General features: G+C 35.1%; 1 protein-coding gene across 4 annotated transcripts in view; it reads right to left on the reverse strand.

Annotated features, from left to right (window-relative positions):
• Window positions 1–6,641: 6,641 nt before the first annotated feature.
• The window catches only part of WDR36 (WD repeat domain 36), a 37,167-nt gene continuing 20,431 nt past the window's right edge, over window positions 6,642–23,377 (reverse strand). Inside the window, exons 16-23 of one of the 4 annotated variants that reach the window (XM_082455741.1) lie at window positions 21,589–21,668; window positions 15,488–15,595; window positions 12,697–12,794; window positions 12,150–12,295; window positions 9,681–9,800; window positions 9,412–9,493; window positions 7,958–8,145; window positions 6,642–6,835 (exon numbers count right to left, since the gene is read on the reverse strand). In XM_082455741.1, coding sequence (XP_082311867.1) covers window positions 6,686–6,835; window positions 7,958–8,145; window positions 9,412–9,493; window positions 9,681–9,800; window positions 12,150–12,295; window positions 12,697–12,794; window positions 15,488–15,595; window positions 21,589–21,668 — 972 coding nt within the window. In that variant the 3' untranslated portion in view covers window positions 6,642–6,685. Of the gene's footprint in view, window positions 6,836–7,957; window positions 8,146–9,411; window positions 9,494–9,680; window positions 9,801–12,149; window positions 12,296–12,696; window positions 12,795–15,487; window positions 15,596–21,588; window positions 21,669–23,377 lie in introns of those variants that run through there. The other 3 variants (XM_082455739.1, XM_082455740.1, XM_082455742.1) reach the window with 3 other exon arrangements.

Consider the following 23,377-nt stretch of genomic DNA (forward strand, 5'->3'; position numbering starts at 1 on the left):
CCCCTGACTTTCCACTGCCTTTTTCATCTCCCCTTGGTCTCTGAATTCTTGTCTCTCTCTACTCCACCACTCCCCTGGCCACCTACCTCTCTCTGAGCTCTCCTGACAGTTGTCCTCTTCTCCACGCAGCCTGCCCGGGCTCACAGAGGCAGATGCTCTCCTCCTGTGTGGCTCATCTCTTGGAGTTTGGGGTCAAGTTGCCTTATTTGCGTCGGTATCTCCAACACCTTGTCCAACCCCACACTGGATTCTGAATGAACCACTGAGGAAAGGGAATGGGATGCACTGAGGGAAGCACACGGTCCCCACATGTACCTATTATTTCCTCACCCGTTACAGTCCCCGCTTTTGCAGTGCCCTTCACCTCACCTCCTTGTCACCGCAGCAACAGGCATCCTGTCTCCACCTTCCCTTCGGGTCATACTGTGTCCAGTGTGCCAAGAGCGCACACTGGCACCCAGCCGCCCTGGGGAGTGGCCCTCAGATCCATGAGCCCTGTCTAACAAGCGGGGCCGGGCCGATGCCTCGCTTCCGCTTCCTCAGATCTGGCCGACTGGTACCAACCCGTTGTCTCCAGAGAACGGAGAGGTGGCGTCTTCTGAGAAAAAACGTAGGGTTTTTTTTTTTCCTTAATTATTTAATCTCATTATATGCATTGCTTTTCTAAGTTATAACCAAATCCTTTGTTAAAAAAGAACCGCAGCGAAACAGCAAGCAGGCGTTTCCTCAGGTCGTACTCCCTCTCACGTAGGTATCTTGCACGCTTAGAAGCCGCTTGAGACCTTCTGTCGTCAGGCACGCACGCACGTACGCACGCACGCACGCACGCACACGGGGCCCGCGCTTTGTAACAAACTCCAGGCAGTCGCTGGTTTTGCGAAGCGTAGAAGCTTAGAAACAATCTCTTTTGTCTTTGCACTAAAAGAGAGCAAAGGAAAATGGCCAACCAAGAGATTTTAAAAGAATGGTGAGTTAAAACTCAGCTCCACAAGGACCAGAGTCCTTGTATGTTTTGTTTTCTGAAGTATTTCAAGAGCATAAAACAGCACCTGAGACAGAGTAGGTGCTAAGTGAGTAGCATTTGATGAGGCAGAATGAGTAAGTCAGTGACTGAAGGAAGGAGCGAAACACTGTGCTGGGTGGGGAGGCTGTCACCTTTTCGTATGTTATACTGCTTAAGAGACTCAATCAACAGGGCAAGGTGAATCCAGGCCGGAAAATCCTCGCACCTGCCACTAATTCGGCCACTGTGCTTGCATAATATTTACTCTAGACAGCAGGGTGTGGCCAGGAGTGAAGAAACAAAGCCAGAGTCATGGGACAGAGGCCAGACTTGGGAAGTTCGGATAGGGGAAAAGAGCCAAAATAAGTTGTAACTGGTTAGTCAGAGACAGTGGAAAAAATTAAAATGGTAACAAAACCTTTTGATTTGCAATATACATTGCTGGCTGTAATAGAAAATAAATGGTATTGCTAAAAATTATTTGTCTAGGATTTGTGCCATTCTTATTTTTTCCCATGAACATTAAATCATTGTTATCTGCATGTCTGTGTAGATAAATCACTTTTTAAAAAATGGAGATGAAAACTACTGAATATTTTAAGTACTCCTTTAGAGATATTTAGTAGAATTCAGCTGGAATTGGAAATTAGCATAATTGGAATTGGAAATTCAGCCTACAGTACAGACACTGAAAAAAATCCCACAGAATTCTGAATTTCATCCTAAACCTTCATGGCACTGGATTCGGGGGATGGGGGAAACAAATTTACCAAATAAGTATCTCAGTGTCCTTCACATTAGTTTAGGCTCTTTCGAATACACATTTTGTGAAATTTTATGTTCAAATTATCCACTAAGGCTTGCTTTCTTCTCAGTGGTTCAATCCACTCCCTTCTCCTTTCCAAGATGGCATGTGGATAAAAGCCTTCTGTGTTGCCAGATCCTTTCCTCCTCCCTCCACCCACCACTGTCATCCCATTTAGCCTGTGCCTTAAGTCTCAGCTAGCCTTCCAGCTGCACCCTGGGCTAGGATGGTGCAGTTACACTCTGCTATGGGGTCATGGCTCACTGTGTCACAGTGGCTCTGCAGCCAGCCTGTGGACACTATACTCTCAGCTCTCCCTCGTTCCTCTGGTGAACAGGTGGAAAGTTCAGAGCTCTCCAAATGTCACCCAGTCATGGAAACCTGTGATGTTACAGGTCTCTCTCCCTCTGCCTAAATATATCACCATGCAGTCACCCTTAACTATGGTTCAAAGTTTAAGTAGGCTCATTGAAATTCCATTTCAGGATTTGTTTAAAGATAATCACTTTCTAATTAGTTTAAGTGGAAAATATGTAAATTCAGAGCTGCTGGCAGCTGTATTTTTTCAAGTTTTGATTGCTTATATTCCCAGCACAAATAAGATGCTGGCACATACTAAGTTCTCAATAAATATCTGATGAATCAGGGAATGAAGAGAGATCTTGACTGAACAGTTAACCAATAATGAGAACAAAAAGGAGATATGGAGAAAGGGACTAATTCCTATGGAACCCATGGATCCATCAATAGGTAAAGCCAATTTTTATCCCTGGACTTTGCAGATACTCATGTATTTGAGTTAGGTTTTGGTCACTTGCAACCTAGTTATTAATAAAAAGGCATAATCCTAATATAATTTACACTAATAAATTTGAAAATCTAGATTAAAGTCATGATTTGTAAGGAAAATACAGTTTACCAACATTGGCTTGAGAAGAGACAGGAAGTCCAATTAGTTCAGTAACCACACAAAAAATTAAGTAGGTAAAAATTACCATATAATAAAGACTTTATGCAAGACTTTTTTCCCTTTTGACTAGACAAGCTTAAAAAAATATATCAAGGATAGCTGAATTCCATGAAGCAAACAAATGCACCAGTTTCATCTCATTTATAAAAAGTTCTATTCCAGAAATGAAAATGACTGTGTTAGAAATCTTTGAATAAAATTCACCAATTACAACAATTAAAGATATTGATTTTCCAATATATGCTGAAAAAAATCACTTGATAAAATTCTATACCTACCTCTAGTTTAAATTTTTTAAAGTAGCAAATTAATAATAAAGTAGAACTTAACCAAGGACATCTACCAGAAATTCAGAGCATACATTATCCTTAATGATGGAACACTAAAAGCATTTCCACTCAAGTCAGTAACAACACAAAAATCTCTGCTAAGCACTGCTAGTATCCAACATTGTGTGCCAGATTGCTAAAGCAATCCTAACTAAAAACAAGTAAGTGAAATATGAATACTGGATAGAAAATAAAGGCTAATCAATTGAAGAAGATGGGATTCTCTTGGATTTTCTAAGACTACTGACAAACTTTTAAGAGTTCTGCAGTGTCATAAAAGATCAGCACATAAAAAGCAAATTGCTTTTGCCATGACAGTAATAACCAACTATAAAATATATTAGGAAAAAAGGTTTATTTCACTATAACAACAAAAATAAAATCCCCAGAAATGAATCTGTCAAAAAAATGTATGATTATATAAAGAAATCTTATCAAGAGAAGCCCACTCCTGGTTTAATGAAGATATAGAGTTTTCTCAAAAAGAAATACTATTGTTATGGTTGACCCTTGAACAACATGGGTTTGAACTGTGTGGGTTCACTTATACATGGTTTTTTTTCAGAAGTATATACTACAGTACTACAAAATCTGCAGTTAGTTGAATCCACAATGCAGAACCACAGATATGGAGAAACCACAGGTATGGAGAGCCAACTATAAATTATGCTCAGATTTTGACTGCACGGAAGGTTGGCACCCCTAACCCCCGCCTGTTTAAGGGTCAACTGTAATTCTTTTCAAATCAATACTATAAATTTACTGCAACTAAAATCAAAACTTTAAAAAGATATGCTCACCAATAGCCAAAAATTTTTGAAAAACATTAGGATGCTTTACCCCCATCTCTGAAAATATACCAGAAAACTATAAGCAATGCATTATTTATTAGGAATATCAAATACCTTAGAGAATTTAACACATAATAAAACAGCATCCCAAATCAGTAAAAATGAACTTCAAATGGTTTTTGGACTTTTGAATAAGTGTAGCTCTGTTCCTTGCACTCTTCACAGAAATCAATTCCAGATGGAGATCTGGATGCATACATAATTATCTTAAAAGAAAATACAGAATATGCTCTATATTTTGAAATAAGTCATAAAAATACTTATCAATTTTACTATATATAATATAAAACATCTCTTTAAAAGAGACACCAAAAGTAAAACTAAAGATTTAAGTGACCAACTGGGAGAAAACATTGCAGCAGACATAAAAGACTAATATCTATCCAAACTATATGAAAAACTCCTAACAAATCCATGAGATAAAAAGACAAATCATTCAACAGAAAAACGAGCAGTGCTGGCAAAAGGCAATTCACGTCCAAAATAAATATATGAAAAGATGCCCATCCTCACTAGTGTCAGATTTCTTTTAATATAAACAATAAAAATGGTAATTTTTTACCTATTAGATTAATAAAAAATTTTTTTAAATCTAAATCAAATGTCCTTAGGGATATGGGGAGCAGGTACTCATTCCTTGCTGAGGAGCTGTAAATTGCTACCAGTCATTTTGGAAGCCAAATGAAGTATCTCTTTAAAACTGCCTAACTCTGGCCCAGCAATTCAAAGCTTAGGCATACACTAGAGAAATCCCTATATGCATATAGTCATACAGGATGACATTCTTTCAGCACTGTTTGTAAACAAAAAACGAAAGGGAAACTACCCTAGTGTCCATTATAGACTAAATAGCTTGTGGCACACTATACAAATGTAAACAGGTGAGACTAGGTGAGATTATACTCAAGTAAAGAAACCACATAGAAAAGTTGGAGAATGATATATTTATGTAAAAACTGAAGCTACACATTTTATTTCCTGTAGCTATACATAACATGTATATACATTCACAGAAAAAGGTCTAGATGGAAAGTTAACAACTGTTACTTCTAGGGAAGGTATTGGGATTGAAGGTGACTATAAAAAATAGACTTGTCTTTGATGGTTTTACAAGTAAAATGTCATATACTACATTTGTAATTTAAAATGTAAAGAAAAAGCAATATGCACAGAATGATACATTTTAAGAAAAAATATACACAAAAAATTATCCTTTGTATTTCTTTCTCCCTCCCTTCCTTGATGGCAAACATACAGGAAAGGTTTTAGAAGATTACCTGCCAAAATGATGCTTTAATACTAATCTAAAGCTATCTCCAATAAAAACAATACACTCCACTCCTTTATTGTCACCTGAAAAAGAAAGCTCAGTTCAAGATTTGTCACAGCAATACAATTTCAGTTTAGAACTCTTACTGTTTTAGATATTTACAATCTTCACATAGTACATAATTGTATACTGAAATTTTGCCATATCTTTAGAATATAGTATCTGGGGCAAGGGGAAATAGTTTTTAAAGTTACAACTTAAATCATTATTAACATTTAAGTCGATGGCTTTATTAAGTTTATATACATTTCTAAAAGAACAAAGTACCAAACCAGATTGGCTTATTTCCTCAGCAGTTTACTAATTGTACCTTTCACCATTAAACAAAAACACTTTGATAGTTAAAGTTATCGTTGTTCATCTCCTTATGAGGACTGTTCCTTCTGGAGATTATTCTGTAAAGCTACATCCTAATTAGAATAGAATAGTATTGGTGTTCAAATACAACCAGCTGAATTTTACAAATGACACTACTTTTGAGTGTAAAAACTAACAAGTTTTTAGAACAGTGTGCTTTTGAGAATTGCTTATTTTTAATTCACATATTGAAATCTTGAACCACAAAAACAGTGACGATGAGAAAAAAAAGTGCCAGAACTATCTGGTTTCACAATGGTTATGACAGAAAAGTATAGTCAGCAGTTTCTTCCCAAATAAAAAGGTCATCAGTGGGGAAGAAAAACCTTTGAAGGATATCTTCAATGTTATTTGGAATTTCCCTCACCTATCCTAGGTTATCTGTTCAACTGCCTCCTATAGCAAGTTGCCTTGTGAAAGCGCCTCTCATATAAAAGAATAAAAGAGTAAGTTAGAAAGGCTACAATGTAGAGAGGACTAACTAGGCCAGTGTTAGAAAATCTGGATCTGTTTCTGAGATCCTGAGCAGACCTCAGCAGTTTCCTCTTCTGCAATGCAAGAGGGCTGCACTGTCTGACACACCTTCCGGCTCTAACTATGTTTTCATCAAAGGCCACCAAGGAAGGAAACATGCCTTTTTACCTTATAACATGAAGGCATTTTTATAACTATTTTATGTATTGGTTTTATCTTCAGTTTAGTTCAGCAATATTCTACATTAAACACCCAGTGTACCTCATATGTTACAAATATTCAAAAAACACGAGCTTGGTGATAATTCAAAAGAAGTCATATCCAAGTAACTGATGTGAAGAGACTCAGAAAATAAATCATTTGAGAATATTCTTTATGTCTTTAAAACAAAAAATAGGTATAATTTTATTTCAAGAAAGTATTTAGCATTTAAAGTGGAGAATGACGGACTAGTTGGTAGTGCTGGCATTTATTTTCTTTTCACACTGACACTTGGAAAACAAGGTTGTAAGTTAAACTCAATCTCTTTAATATAAAAGTCTTTATTTAGTCACCTAAGTTTATTTTTACAACAAAGCACTTTTAATGTAATTTAAAACACACATGCTTTGATTGAAGAGTGATTGTAAATGGATCCAGTTTTCTTCCAACTGTGATGACAACTTAGTCATTTCCTCTAGAAGTACTGGCTCTGAAGGAAGCATTTTAAGGTGTAACTGAAAAGAAAAATGATAGTTGAACATTTAATTTAAGAAAATTAAAATTTTGTTTATTCTGGATTTAACTGTTTCACCAAGGAAGCTCAGAAGGTACTATTCTTAATTTTTTTTCTTAAATGCTGGTTTATTACCATCTCCCATTTCCCTCTCCTCTATTATGAGTTCCTTTATGGTACTGTCACTCTTTTAATAGAATTCAAGTGGTCATCACTCTCCTCCACGTAAGGACGGTCCTGATATAGATCCAGAAATAAGGTCCCAGTTCTAACACTAAATCTGTATTTCTGTGCTTCTTTTAAGTTTCTCCTTTCATAGTAACCCATTGTTAATGAATGACCTATGGGCCCTTTGCTTTATTTTCTAAAGATTTAAGTAAACTTATATTCAGGAAGGTAAATTTGGGAAAGAATATAGAAACAATTTATGGCATTTCTATTTTTTTATTCTACATACTACTTTTCAAAAAATTTAAAATAATTGGATCAAGTGAAAAGTTGTTTTAGATATTTATGGGATACATGAAGAATCATATCTGCTATTACTGAAAATCAGCATCATCTACCTCCTTCAATACATTATACTACTGAGATAAACATGAGTTCTCTATTATATTAGTCATAAAAGCAACTGTCACTGTCAAATCATTTGAAACTCCTTCAACCAGGACAGAAGTAAATATTTTGATTTCAACAGTAGAAAAAACAAAACAAAAAATAAACATAAAACCTGACTCTCTTCATGATCATTAAAAAAAACCCTGCCAGAATGTAACTACATTAAAAAGTTAATAGTTTAGTATACTGATCAAATGGATGACACACAAAAGTCAGGGGATTGAATCAAAATTGTGTTAAAAAACAAAAGTCAACAAAAAACAATTACAAGCTGCTGCCCTATCCAGCCATCCAGTATGGTAGTCACTAGGCACAGGAAGCTATTTAAATTAATTAAATTTCTATAAAGTGAAAAATTCAGTTTCTCAGTCACATTAGCCACAATTCAAGTGCTCAGTAGCCACACACGGTAAGTGTGGATATGGAACATTTCCATCTTTGCAGCAAGTTCTATCAGACAGCACTACTCTATAGGAGGGCAAGCTGCGAAGTACTGTAGACTTACCTTTAAAAACAATGCAAGGTATGCCTGGGCTAACTCAAAATCACGCTTTTTGTCCAACATCATCCCGATCATTTTCAAGAAGCTCTTCATAACTTCTACAGAACCACCACAATCAGGAGACAAACTTCGCAGCTCTGTTTCAATTCCTGATGGGCCTAATTCTTTCAGAAGGTTAAGAGCAGCTTCATCTACATTAAATTTTAATAAGAATCCAGTTATTACAGTCATTTCTTTTAGGAAAGTAGTTTACATTTCAAACCCAACATATACTTAAATTGCACAAGAAATTACTTCTATGGCTTAATTTTTGTTTTGCATTTTCAGTAATTTAAGCTTTTTCCCTATTAAGGCTGTTAAAATCTAATTAATACCTAGCAACAGACATTTTAATATGCTCATGAATCAGTCAGAACAAATCCAAATATAAGAAGGCCATAGAGGTATACGCCAAGTTATTAATAGTATTTGCCACTGGGAACAAGATGAGGTGAGGGAATTTATTTTTCTTTCTTTCTATTGTTATAAAAATTATAGAAGTACCACATGATTATTAAGAAACATTAACACTACAGAAATATATGTGGGGAAAGACTCCACCTTAATCTTACCCACCCCAAATCTACCTCTTTTCCCTAGAAGTAAGCACTCTTGTTTCATATGCATCCTACGAAAACATATTCTATACACTTATAACTTTTATACGAGGTATTTGATATTACAATGGCAATGACTATGCTTTTAGCTTTTTGAAAAGGAACAACACCAATGACAAAAGTCTAATACGTTTTATTTTCTGTTCTTCAGTATATATTAAATAGTAGTGCTTTTTTTCTTTGTTCCCCCATAAATATAACAAGTTACTCCCTGTATAATCCTGCTATTCTTTAGCCATCAGTACCATTCTTTGACTTTTGCCAATGTGCACGTGAGTGACACTGGTATGAAAACAAAGCATTTGGATCAGAAAACAAGAGGATAAGTCAAACAGGAGAATGTGATTTTTGTTAATTGCTTACAGCTCTTACTATCATTATTAGCTACAGTCTGTAGCTTTCAAAGTTTAAATCTATTAAAACACTCAATAAATTTTAAAATTGCCTTTTTATGTGATAATTTGGTAATATCTGAAATTATCTAAGACAAAAGTCTCTGCTGTATTGCAAACTATATTGCAAACTGTATTTGTAAGTAAAAACAAAAGCAAAAAAAAAAAAATCCAATTTTCCATAAAGAATAAAGGTTCTCAAAAGATTATTATAATCTCAATATCATCTGAGTTTAGTGTCACTCATTTAATATAACACAAAGCTAAAATTACTTAAGATTGAACCCAAAATTTCAGTCCTTCTGGTTTTTACTTTCAGCTACTGAGAAATCTAATATTTCACTCAATCTCTTCATATAAAGTAAAATAAACTGAAATACTTGGTAAAATATTTTATAATTTAACTTACATTTATTATTTACCAGTCCTTCCTCAAGTTTCAAGCAGAAATCTGATTTTTGAGCCAAAATTCCAAGATTTACCACTTTAGACTTAAACAAAAACAAATACACATTATTCAAAAACCATAAATGTAACAAAAAATGTATAGTTTATAATTAAAAGCTATCAGTAATTTACTCTATATCTGTAAAACTGGGTCTTGGTTAAAACTACAAATGTAAAACACAAAATACACACCCCATATATTTAGAATGCTCCCTCCAATTTGCTTCTTACCTGTTGAGGATCACTATTTTTTTCAGGTGCAGCATATCTGGGTACAAGGCCAGGAACTGTTGGAATAAAAAACGGTGCTGATTTGGGTACTTTCGGTGGTTCCTTTGGTTTATTCTTTTTCTAATTAAGAGAAAATGAGAAAAGGAAATAAGACTAGTAAGTAATTAAGTATTTAATTCCCACTTAATTTTTAAAAAGTCCAAAAAGTATAAAAAGGAATGAAACTTTTTCAGATTAGGATGCTAAAGTAAAATCCCAACCAACCAAAACCACAGATATCCTGAAACTGGGATTCCCAATGCAAACCTCCAGTATTCTTGCTGATAAGGCAGAAGGAAAATGACATGGTTCAGGAGAAGCTCTAAGGCAAAAACAGCTCATTTTCCTGAAACATGAATATTTACGTGAAGAAGTAACAAGTAATTTTGAACTTCTTTTATACTGAAATACAACCTTTTCTGCAAAATGGGCTAGAAAGCAAAATTTACATAAATGCTCAACAGTTTTTCAAATTTCTTTTCTCCAAAAGAAATTTGGAGCCAGAGTTAGACTCCACCATTAGAAGTAATTTGGTGAAATTTTTTTGTGAAGCATGGCCCTCATTCTTCTATTTTGTTGGAATTTTTATTTTTCCTTAGTACTCTGTGCTTTTAAAAAGAGAATACTGTTGCTCATTTATAAAATATTTCAAGTGTTAAGCAAAATTCTATCACAAAAACCTCCCTTGGAATTCCCACTGACAGAATTCAGTTTTGGTGACTACATTGTTACAGATCACTGTCTCAGGAGCATATGGTAAACTGCCTAATAAAGGAGTCGCACAATTTTACCTTACACTATTCCTCTTCCATTCTTTAGGAACCCTGGGGAGTTGCTTTTTGAAAGAAAGCCAGGGATACTTGTGGCCTCCTGGAGGCACAGCATAAAAGAAAGTTGTTACATGAAAGCCAGACAAAGCACTGCCACTAGCAATGAAAGCACAGCCCTTCTTTGTGAGGGTAGAAAGTGTAGTAAGAGTCACAGTTACTCTTCTAACTCGTTGTTCTTGAGTTAGAAGGCAGACGACACTGAGTTGTAAATAAAAACAAAGGGCTTTGGAGAAGTCCCACAGGGCTCTGGAAATCACCTAATTTCATAAAGAAAACCTAAAGTAGAAAAGTTACCCACAAGACAAAAATAAAAATTCTAACCTCTTTCATTCAGAAGGAAATAAAAATATTGGAGGTGTTAGCATATTTCTCTCATAAAGAGCATTCACTCAGGTTTCTGTATATTTTTATGCAGAACAAACTATATCTGAGCAAGAAGCAGAGTGGCCCCCAAATTTAGCTCAATTAATTGGACATTACTCTAATTGCTCCCTTCACACTCACCTACTTGTACTTTTTAATGTATTGCTTTTAAAGCTATTCCATAAAGTAGTCCCTTTACGGCTGACAAACTAGACAACATAATGGAGAGATTTCATAACTATGTGCCTGGACAACATACCTTTATGCTGATGCCCAATCTTTCAAAAAGTGAGCAAGTAAAAATAAGCACTTTTAAATTCTCTGAGTCAAATTAACATGTGAAAACCTCTCTCTTTTCTTACCCAAGACACACATAACTTTTCTTGTGCTAAGTTATTAGTTACAAAAATACTGCACCTTGTCATAGTTATGTCAGTGTTCCTTACACTTTTTTTAATGCCAGCCCTTAATGTGACTTAGTACACACATAACCTCTGGTGACTGTATGCATTTCATAAAACAATACTTACCCTAATTATCAGAGGATAGTCTGAAATTTTCTACTCTAGTCTATACCTTTCAATTGCTTTTGCTACTCACAAATAGGGGTCATGAAACATGCTTTTTTAAAAAATTAATTTATGCCATAATTGTCCATTTTTAATGTAAAATTGTAAACTCCTCAAGGACAAAGGGCCTAAGTTTTTTTCCACTGCTGTCTCAGGACACTACCCAGTACCTAGTTCATATTAACTTATGTCCCTGAACCCAACAGCAAATCTTCTTATAGCTGACAGAGCAGGGTGTGGTATGATAAAGGGTGACTGAAGCTTACTTTTAAAAAGACCAGTGAAAGTATTCTAATCCCCAAAATGTCTAGCAATAGAAACATCACACATTATGGCAATTTATTTTTTTCTTATTTCAGAAGTTAAAAAAGTAATTTATTAGGCTGGGCTTAAAACATCCAATTTCTAATAGCTCTGTAGTTGCAGGCTATACTTTTGCTATATCCAAAGGTCCTTGATTGCCCTCAAAGTTGATATATATAGAGAGAGAAAATCTTGTGATAATCATACTAGATTAAACAGCATTTAACCAAATGGTATTCTCTTTACTACCTTAGGCATCACCTGCTCCTCCTAAAGCCCTCAAAGTAAGGGAAGCTATCTCTACTAAAGAAAATACTTTTGGAATGTGTCTTTAGGGGCCAATATTAAGTGTACTATAGTATTACCTTAATAACATCAAGATTAAGAAGATTTTTCCACCGGGATTCAGGAAGGAGTGACAGAGTCACCAGCTGCTCATTCAACTGTTCTGGGGAGTCATACTCTATCATTTCATCACTTGGTTCTATGGTTTCTTCTGATAATTCTACATCTTAAAACAAAAAATTTTCAGGTAAAACAAATTAATGCTGAATGAGATTTTTATCATATAAAAGCAACTTAGTTCATTCTAAATCCATTAGTATTTCATAACATGTTCACTCAATACAGCCTTGTAAAATCTTTCTATTTATTCAGTTCATCTTCTTATTTTCTCATATTAACTACAGTTCCCGTCACCAGACTCAAAACATTTCTCCACTGGTATACTATTTGATATCAATTCCACATCAATTATATCCTTGCATAAATTCATGAAGTCATTCAAAATATTTCATATAAGCTAAAAAATACTTTGATTGAATGCATTAAATTTTGCCTTCAGTAGCAATATCCTGCACGTTAGGTTTATTATATTACACTTCAAAAACTACTTTACTATTTTGTGATTACCTTGGGTTTGACAAGTACCAGGAAGCATCACTACTGAAGGAACATAATCTGTGGGAAGTGGCCTTAATGAAACAACTGAATACAGGGAAATATTGGACCTGAGAAACAAAAACATAAGCAATATTGTAAAACTTATAAAAATATGTTCAGGGAAACGTCAATTACTGGTAATAATCTCCACAATCTTGAATTTGGCTATAAATTCTGATCACTTGTAAGTTAAAAAAAGATCTCAAAAATAGATAGTATTAATTTGAAAATGCTGATTCATATCACAGATGTCATCACAAGAAAGGTGTGCATACACATTATTAATGGAGTCTTTATTTCTAATGCAGCACAAAAAACTATTGGGTTGGCCAAAAGGTTCGTTCGTTTTTTCCCCTAAGATAGCTCTAGTAGCACTTAGTTGTCTTCAACTTCATTCGAAACAATTTTGTTAGATTGTATGTGACAGCTGTCATATCAGTGTGCATTTAAAAAAAGACTTGTCAAAATTGGTGAATTTTTGTGTAGCCATTTTAATATTGAAAATGGAAGAAAAAAAGCAACATTTTTGGTATATTATGCTTTATTATTTCAAGAAAGGTAAAAATGCAACCAAAATGCAAAAAAAGATTTGCACAGTGTATGGAGAAGGTGCCTTGACTGATAGAATGTGTCAAAAGTGGTTTGCGAAGTTCTGTGCTGGAGATTTCTTGCTGGACGATGCCCCACTGTCAGGTAGACCAGTTGAAGTTGATAGCGATCAAATAGAGACATTAATTGAGGACAATTAATGTTATACTAGGCAGGAGATAGCCAACATACTCAAAATGTCCAAATCAAGTGTTGAAAATCATTTGCACCAGCTTGGTTATGTTAATCGCTTTGATGTTTCTGTTCCATGTAAGTTAAGCGAAAAAAACCTTGACTGTATTTCCACATGCGATTCTCTACTTAAACGTAATGAAAACGTTCCGTTTTTAAAGCAAATTGTGACGGGCGATGAAAAGTGGAACTGTACAATAATGTGGAATGGAAGAGATCGTGGGGCAAGTGAAATAAACCACCAACAACCACACCAAAGGCCGGTCTTCATCCAAAGGTGATGTTGTATATATGGTGGGAATGGAAGGGAGTCCTCTATTATGAGCTCCTTCCAGAAAACCAAACAATTAATTCCAACAAGTACTGCTCCCAGTTAGACCAACTGAAAGCAGCACTCAACGAAAAGCATCCAGAATTAGTCAACAGAAAACATATAATCTTCCATCAGGATAACGCAAGACCGCATTTGTTTCTTTGATGACCAGCAAAAACTGTTACAGCTTGGCTGAGAAGTTCTGATTCATCTGCCGTATTCACCAGACAATGCACCTTCGGATTTCCATTTATTTCGGTCTTTACAAAATTCTCTTAATGGAAAAAATTTCAATTCCTTGAAAGACTGAAAAGGCACCTGGAACAGTTCTTTGCTCAAAAAGACAAAAAGCTTTGGGAAGGTGGAATTAGGAAGTTGCCTGAAAAATGGCAGAAGGTAGTGGAACAAAAGGGTGAATACATTGTTCAATAAAGTTCTTGGTAAAAAATGAAAAATGTGTCTTTTATTTTTACTTAAAAACTGAAGGCACTTTTTGGCCAACCCAATATTTATTTGAGAGATCAGTAATGGATAATACTTTTATAAGGTAACATAACATCCATATATTTATATTGCTTTGACAAATGGCAACCTTCATATAAGGAAATTATAAATGAAGTAAAGATGGACTGAGAGAATTAAGTCAGAGAGTGAATATGCTGATCAGGTTCTTGGGGGGTTGCTGAACAGTCATGGATTTCCCCTTTCTAGAATGGTCCTCTAAGTGCTACCTGACCCTGCACCATGGCCTTGGATGACTAATCAAGATGTGGATACCTGTCCCAAAGTGGGCTAATCAGATTCTGTTTCCTAAACATAACGAATCTGGAATGGAAAATAAAAATTGGAAATATCAGATTCTGAGTTAATAGCTGTACTATATGCTCTTGTTGCTGAGGTACCACAGCTACCATTCTTCTCTTGTCTTGATTGTTCAAGCCTCAAAGATTCCAGGAGATACTCCATTTTGCTTATTAAGATGGCCAGAATCTATTTCTATTATATAGTGAATTTACTTTCATATCCTAAAAAGCCAATTAGAAAATCTTGTAATTAGAAAAGGAATTCATTTTTTCCTTTTCCTCAATAATAAGAGTTAAAAGAATTAGGCATCTAAACTCAGAAAACAAACAAAAATTTTCTAGACCCAGATAATGGATCATTGATTTTGAACTCTTATATGTTCATCACCATTAGAAGACCACCATAAAGATCTGTACATGGCTATGAAAAGTTATGCAACTAAAATAAATCTTAGAAAGTATTTTGCCCACATTTATGCCTTATTTTATAGATAAAGGAGTCTGAAGTTGAGAAGTGACTAGCCAAGGTCATCAAGGGGTATTGAGGCAGTGGCAGGAAGACCAGCCTGGCTGGGGATATCCCTCTTCTAAGATTTTTAAACTCACTTATCCTTTCCGCAAATAAAAGCCAAATAGGATAACAGATAAAAATCAATCATGTAGTTTAGAATACACACTTGAGCAAAGCTATCTAAATTATCAAGCAGATGTTGACTTAGTCATAGACTTATAGTGAACTTTGTGACACTTCCATTTTATAAGTTAAAAAAAAAACCTAAAGGGCAATGTTAGCAACTATGATTGTCTGACAATATCATCTTCCTTTTCCTTCTTACCCCAAAGAGAACTGTATACAAGAACTTACCATAGATAAATTCCAAGGTGGTCCACATGGGAAGTGGCCAGAAAGTCTCCAGTAGGGGACATAGTTACATTAAGAGGAGCTGAGTCCAACAAAAAGCTGTCTATAAGGCTATAGAAAGAATCAAGATGTTAAAATATTTGAACTCTACCAAAAAGGATATAATTCACAAAAAACATTTTTGCTAAAAGAACAAAGGGTAAGAGATGCAGAAATTTTCTTTTTTAAATCACCAACACCAGAAAGTCATCACTAACAAAGAGCTTTGTTAACTAAGTTACTACGTGAAAATCATCTCCTTAATGAGAAAGACCCAGAGCAGAGCACTAAATAGACCAATTAACTGGAGAAAGAGTTTCAACAACAGGGAGAATACAGGAGGAAATGCTGTTTTTCTGGAATGCCATTTTGGTAGACTTGGAAACAATTCTAAAGATATCACACATTTAAAATAGATTATCAGTACTCTCCTGTATTTGTTATTTCAATGAAAATAATAAAAGGTATAGGCAATAGAAGAAAGTAATAAAATCATTATAAATAATAAGAGAATGGTAGTGGAAAAAAAATTTGAGCAATTCTGTTTTTCAAATAGGTAACCATGCTATACATGAAACATGAAAATTCAGTCTATACAGCATAACCATAAAGCAGCTTATGGAAACTAGTCTCACAGCTTCAAAAAGCTGTGAGCAGGGGTTGAAACTGGGGAGGAAAAGGGAGCAATCACACTCAAGAAGACGACTCAGAATAGGCTTCTCAGAAAACAGTGTGTGAGATAAGCCTTACAAATGGACAGGAATTCAATGGATGTTGATGGTAAGGAAAGCATCTTCTGGGTGAGGGAAATGTGGAGGGCAAGGTGAGGGAAAACACTGTCTAGCGAGGAGTGCAGTTTGGTCTTGAATACCAAACATCTGAGTTTGTTTTTGTCTTTTAATAAATGGAAAGTCACAACAGGCTTTTGAGCAGATAGTGCCATAATCTTCACTTTCATAAGAAAATCTGCTAGCAGAATGTAGAATATATCTGAACAGAAAGAACAGTGAGATTATGGTAGTCGTCATCTAACAAGCAGTGAAGATTTGAACTAGGATGGTGGAAGCAGGAAGTTTAACGAGGTGAATTTAAGGAGCAAAAGAAAGCCCTAACACATTGGCATCCTGCAGAAGAGGCTTCTTAGGCTGGCTAAGAGTGTGAATACCTTGTATACTTTAAGAGGAGTATACTGGTTTTAATCAGGGCTGTTTTAAAAACTACTTTGTTCACTGAAGCCAATACAATATCCATGAGAAGGCATGGCAAGATGACTGAAGCTCAGAATGTGCATTAAATAAACCAAATTATTTCAAGAAAGCAAATGACAGGAGTTAACACTTTTTTTAGTGCTCCATGCTAGGAAGTATCCTGAGCACTTGTGCCTATTAATTTAATCCTCACAACCCTATGAGGCAGATCCATCCTAACTATACACATTAGAAAAATGAGGCCCAGTAAGATTTAAAAACTTGCTCAAGGTAGAAAGTAACTGAGCCATATCTGTCACCAAGCAGTCTGCACACTTAATCACTATAAGCTCAGTAAAACCATTACTGAAACTAAAGGTCCAACAGTTTGACAGCACACACACCCAAAAGAAGCCTACACTGGTGATTCATGAAGCACACTCTGAGCAGCTCAAAATGAAGACTTGCCAATGGAAGCATTAAATGACTTATCCATGATAAAATCTCTCTCAATGTGTTCATCACAGAGTGATTAACAATGTGAACCTTAACTAATGGATGCAAGGTAGTAGGACAAGACTAAAATTAGGAGCACTACAAACCAAAGTGTGCTCAGGACAATGACTGATGTTTAATTTTCACTTATGGGGAAAAAGGTGAGTAATAATCTGATTTCTGCTCAACCCTTCTTTGGAAACTCACAAGAACAGCTGCTCTTGGGGATCAAAGGAATTGGGGAGAAGGATGTCTGCTAAAGACTTATTATATACCAGAGACTGTAAAATTATTTGTTAATTCATTTAATGCAAACAACCCAGAGCAGAAACTTTATCTCCATGTATACTGATGATTAAACCTAAACTCAGCAATTTCAGATCTTACCATTTCTTCTTTGTCTTAATATTTGTTCACTACAAGTGTAAGTGTGTGAGGGGTGAAACTCCCTAACATGTTCAGAATCTATCTGTTAAAAAGAGAAATCTACTGCTTGAGCAAATTTATTTTACTTGATACTATAATTGCTTTGGCAAATTCATTGTGCAGTGTGACTTCCACAGCTGTTGTGTGTGGGTAGGCTGGCCTTCCATTATGTAAAAGCATCAAATTGAGGAAGGTGGTTTCCACATACATAGCATATTTTACATGGCCAAATTAGTTCATAAAGCTTAAGTCTACAGGCTGAATCCCAGACCTAACTACCATATAGTCTCCTGCTAATCCTACAAAATGGAAAGTCTCAGGTAAATTATGTTTTTTGAGAGAAAAAATGAAAAAAAATTCCCATTTTAAGGGATCAGATTTTCAAGTACAGAGCTCCTCATAAACAGGTAACATTAACCCACTTCTGATTATATTCTAAACAAATGCAGAGAATGTCTAGATGTTCAATCTCCAAAGTGATGGAATCACCTTACAAAGGAAACTTTAATGAATAGAATAAAGGGATAGTTTTGCCTCAGTGAGAAATGCAAAACAATGTTCTACTGCAATTATTCTCATGTAATGCTCCTCAGAAAGCAAGGTCAGGGGGATGAGATAGAAAAAAAATGCAAAATTCTATTAAAACTATTTAATTTTATATTTTTCTCACCCCCAAAAGAGTTCAACCTAAACTTCTAGGAGATTAAAAGCAACCAGAAATTACAGGTGGTAGTGGTAGGGGATGAGAGATAATTTCAGGGATAAAAAATTTCAACTCTGGGGACTTCCCTGGTAGTGCAGTGGTTAAGAATTTGCCTGCCAATTCAGGGGACACGGGTTTCAATCCCTGGTCCGGGAAGATCCCACATGCCACGGAGCAACTAAGCCCATGCACCACAACTGCTGAGCCTGTGCTAAAGCAGTATTTTATCAAAATAAAATAATAAAAAAAGAAATAAAATAAAAAAAAAAAATTAAAAAAAAATTTCAACTCTGCTTCTCTGAGAATCCTACAAACACAAGAAAACTTTCAGCACTTAAACAAACAAAAAAAACTTTACAGGAAACAGTTCAGTACCTATGCAATTTGCTTTAATAATTTATTTTTTTGGCTGCATTGGGTCTTCGTTGCTGCATGCAGGCTTTCTCTAGTTGCGGTGCGCAGGCTTCTCATTGCTGTGGCTTCTCCTGTTGTGGAGCATGGGCTCTAGGCACACGGGCTTCAGTAGCTGTGGGGCGTGAGCCAGTAGTTGTGGCTCACGGGCTCCACAGCACAGGCTCAGCAGTTGTGGTGCATGGGCTTAGCTGCTCCGCGGCACGCGGGATCTTCCTGGACCAGGGCTCAAACCCGTGTCCCCTGCATTGGCAGGTGGACTCTTAATCACTGCGCCACCAAGGAAGTCCCTGCAATTTGTTTTAGATAGGCACAATTCCTGATGGATACATCTGTATGTTACCACACACACCAAAGGTTTACTCATACGTATCACTTTTTAGCCTTTGCAATGAGTATATTCATTCTCTACATATTTAACATGTTATGTAAATGATAAAACTGCTTACTGAAGAAAAAACTAGGACTCTCCAAAGGTTGCCATACTAATTATGTTTAAAAAAAATGGGGGAAATCAAAAAACCCAACAGAGGACTTCCCTGGTGGTCCAGTGGGTAAGACACTGCGCTCCCAATGCAGGGGGCCTGGGTTCGATCCCTGGTTGGGGAACTAGATCCTGCATGCATGCTGCAACTAAGAGTCCACATGCCGCAACTAAAAAGTCCACATGCCTCAGTGAAGATCCCTTGTGCCGCAACTATGACCCAGCACAGCCAAAATAAAAAAATAAATATTAAAACAAAAACAAAAAAACCCAACAGTTACCTATGGTTGTATGATGAAATACTGATCCTTCCTTCCTTATTATCTTCTACATCAAGAAAACCAAATCATCCTTAGAACATATGACACAACCCAAGCAAGGCTGATATCACAACTTTTGGGGAATGTCTTTCCCCTATGCTTATTACAGCAAAATCTCATTAACAAACTATGTCGCCTTGGGCAAATCACTTAACTTCTCTCTGAGCCTCCATTTCCTCATTTGTAAAAGAGGACTAAAAAACAGTACCTATACCTAATAGGATATGAGGAAAGATGAAAAATAAAAGCATATAAAGTGCCTAGCAGCTCATGGTAAATGTTAGCTTGGCTGCAGTTAGGCAGCAGCAGTTGTATGATACTGCTTTTCAACCTTTCTCATTTGCTCCACTTCAAATCTTAACCAAAAAAGTAGTTTTTTCTTTATTAAAAATATACTTTGGTCCAATCAGTATATTTTCTTTTAACAATCCCTATGTGACTCACTTCTTGCTCTGGTGTTTCTCCCAGCTTAATGCCTCTGTATTCACTTAAAATCGCCTGTGTTCACCGAAAAATAAGATACCAGAGTTGAAAATCTATAGATTTAAATCTGTTCATCTTTTTACTAAAATAAGAAATTCAGCAAAAAAGGCTAATGCTGAGTCAAAGACTGGTGGCTTTGAACGCTACTTTCAGATCCTAATTCTTCCATTCTAAAAAAACCTTACCACTTTAAAAAAATATTTTGCCAATGTAGTACTACTGAACATTAACCTGTCTCTCCCATCTAACGTGAACTTAAACTACTAAAAAGGAAAACGAAAAGGGCATTGTGTCAACTCTATTTTCTGTACAACTTTCCTACTGTAAAGTAATTCAACTTATAATGTTCACTTTTAGATAGAAGCAAAAGTCCAAGAAGCAAAAGACTAATCAATATTTCTAATGGTACCTTTAGAAAAAAGTTGTGTTTTTTTTTTTTTAATTAAGAAAGTACCAACTTGAGGTGAACATTTTGAAGCTGAAGGACACAGTCAACTAATTATATTTTGCTTTACTCTATTTTAAGTACAAAAGAGACACACCTGTGGACCAAACTCCCTAGTTATTAGAGTTGGACCCATTAGTGACACTCTTGCTGTGCGTATTTCCAAATCCAGTATGTATGCTGTATAGACAGCTCTGCCTCATTCCTATATCAAACTTAAAGGGAAATAAGTACATCAGGGTTTTTCCTTTCTAAAGGTCAAATTGCTTTCAGGTATGAGCTTATCTAATTCCTGAGAAAGAAGAAGAGTAGAATTGGACAAAACTTAGTTTAGGAATATTTCGAAAGATGGAAAAGTACTAGCTTCCTTCTCATCTTTCTCACGTATCTCTTTCCTTATGGTATGTTCCTTTTCCCATCACGCCTTTCAAACTCAATCTAAGCAATTCTATGTTAAGTGATATGATTTCAAATTGTATCTATTCCTACATAATTTTTAACAACAAAGTACTCTCTCTCTCAAATTACTGAACAGAATTAATGTTTTTTCTTCAAGTGCTGTTTTAGTGGCAAGTTTCAATCTATGGCAGATTTCTGAACACTGTTGGGTTTTACCCAAATCTTAAGACACACATTTTCATTACTTTAAGGTATCTAAATGTCTTTTTTCAAGAATTACGTTAGAGACAGAAAATATATAATACACACAAAGCAAAGTGTTCTGATCTCTTACCTAAATTCAATATCAACAACAACAACAAAAACAAAAAAATACTCAAAACAGAAGTTTGTAGTCCTGAAGTATGATCTCTACTTTGGAGTATCAAAAAGGCCAAATGTGCTTTCTTAAGGTTTATGCAACTCACTTCTATATCTCAATTTTGCAGGAATAGAGAACCTAAGAGATTGGATTTTCCTATTATCTTTTATGGCACTAATCTCTGCTGTTTGAGATCAAAAACACTCCAAGGATAAAATATAGTCAGGTTAGAAAAATCCCCAGATATATTCACATTCAAAAAGTACATAATCCATTAACAACAGGTAAAAGTCACATGTAATGACAACGACTGAGAAAACCTCTGATAAGGTTAGAGATTTAAAAACTCACCACCCAGATGGAAGGTCCCAAGTTCTAATAGAGCAATCCATTGAAGCACTTATTAACCAACGACCATCAGGACTGAAAGCCTTTAAATTAAAAAAAAAAAAAAAAAGAATGCATACATAAATATATGTGTGTGTGTGTATATGTATGTATTTCTGTATGTATGTTTGTGTCTGTATATTTAACAGCTTAAAGAATACAAGAAATGAAAAGATAATGCATGCTTCATTAAAAAATGTTTGAAGTATAAAATTTACATCTTATTACATAAAATACCATCTTATATACCACTGATTTGGATACAGCTAAGGACTAAGCTTTTACATGAATTATAAAAAGTTTTAAAAATGAATAGTTTCACCCAATTTTCAATTTCTACTCCATAATCTCCTATATTTATAGACAGTTAACAAACTGTATGACTACTAATTGTTTTTAACATAAAACTGCTGTTCTGAGAACATTCTATTAGAAATATTTTGTGAGCCTAATTTCAATTATAAAGTATCTGTGAAAGCAACAAAAGCTACATTTCCTTGAAAAGCATCTATATATTAGAATAGCTTTCTAAGGATGATTTTGAAGAATGCAAATTCTCTTAATATAGTGAAGTTACTAAAGAAGTCCTTCTGCTTGTACTTATAGATTCAGTTAAAAGTCTTTTCTTCCTTAATGATGTTTTATTTCCAAAGTATAAATTAAAACCACAATAATCAGATTTTCAAAATAAATTTAAATAATAAACTACTTATGCCACCATGAAGAAGTTATATCTTCTCTGTAGATAAAAATGGAAAAATAACAGCTCTCTGCCTGCAGCACATGAGCTTTAAACCAAGTCAAATGTAAAAGAAGACTCAAAAGGAAAAACTTTAAGGTTTATAATGGTAGTAGATTGTTCATCCAGGAGTGTAAACACACCACAGGGATTATGACCATCCATATTAGCAAATAATAGTGGGATAAGTGAACTCCAACTTGGTCATGGGGCTACGATGATACTGTGGAAACTCAAACCTTAAGGTGCAGAGAACTCAATTTACAGAAGGATAGTGCAGATAATAAAGTATGGGAAAATGACTTTGATAGGTGAAGTCATGTTATAAATGCTCATAGATTTAATGGAACAGGAGTAATTTATTAGTGACTAGGGGAAACTCCAGACGTATAACTCGAAAGTAAAGTTTGAAAAGGAAAGAAATAGGAAGAGCAAGACGGCATTGACAGATGTTTTCAAAAATGCAATTTCATCAAAATTACTCCACTCCCACCCCCATTTCTATAGATGCTGTCACAACAAATTCTGTTGATGGGTAGTTCTGCCAATCTCTTATCTGCAGAATAACACAATTTCCGGACCATTAACCCCCCACCCCTGATTTTTAAGGAAATGGGGGTAAACACTGCAAATTCAGATTTTTGGTGTGAGAACTGATAAGTAAAAGTAGCTGTTGGGAGTGTCACTAAGTAGGATTTTATTTTATTTTTTCTGTTTCAAGTAAATAAAGGTATCTGCAATTGATGCAAAGTCTTCAACTTACACTTTTTAAACTATAGTACTTATTACCATATTTCTCACTATAAGAACATAATAGTAAGCTAAAACACATTTTTATTAATTAAACTCTTTTGAAATTAAGATATACAAACTGTAGAAATAACACTAAACTAGAATGAACCAAGAATCAGATATTCCAGGTCTCCTATTAATTCATTATGAATGTAGAAAAACAGAAATGAGTTCTCTCAGCTTAGTTTAATATTAAGTCAAAAATGATACACTTATGTTTCA

This window comes from Balaenoptera physalus, assembly GCF_965194825.1.
Source record: "Balaenoptera physalus genome assembly, chromosome: 3".
NCBI lineage: Eukaryota > Metazoa > Chordata > Mammalia > Artiodactyla > Balaenopteridae > Balaenoptera > Balaenoptera physalus.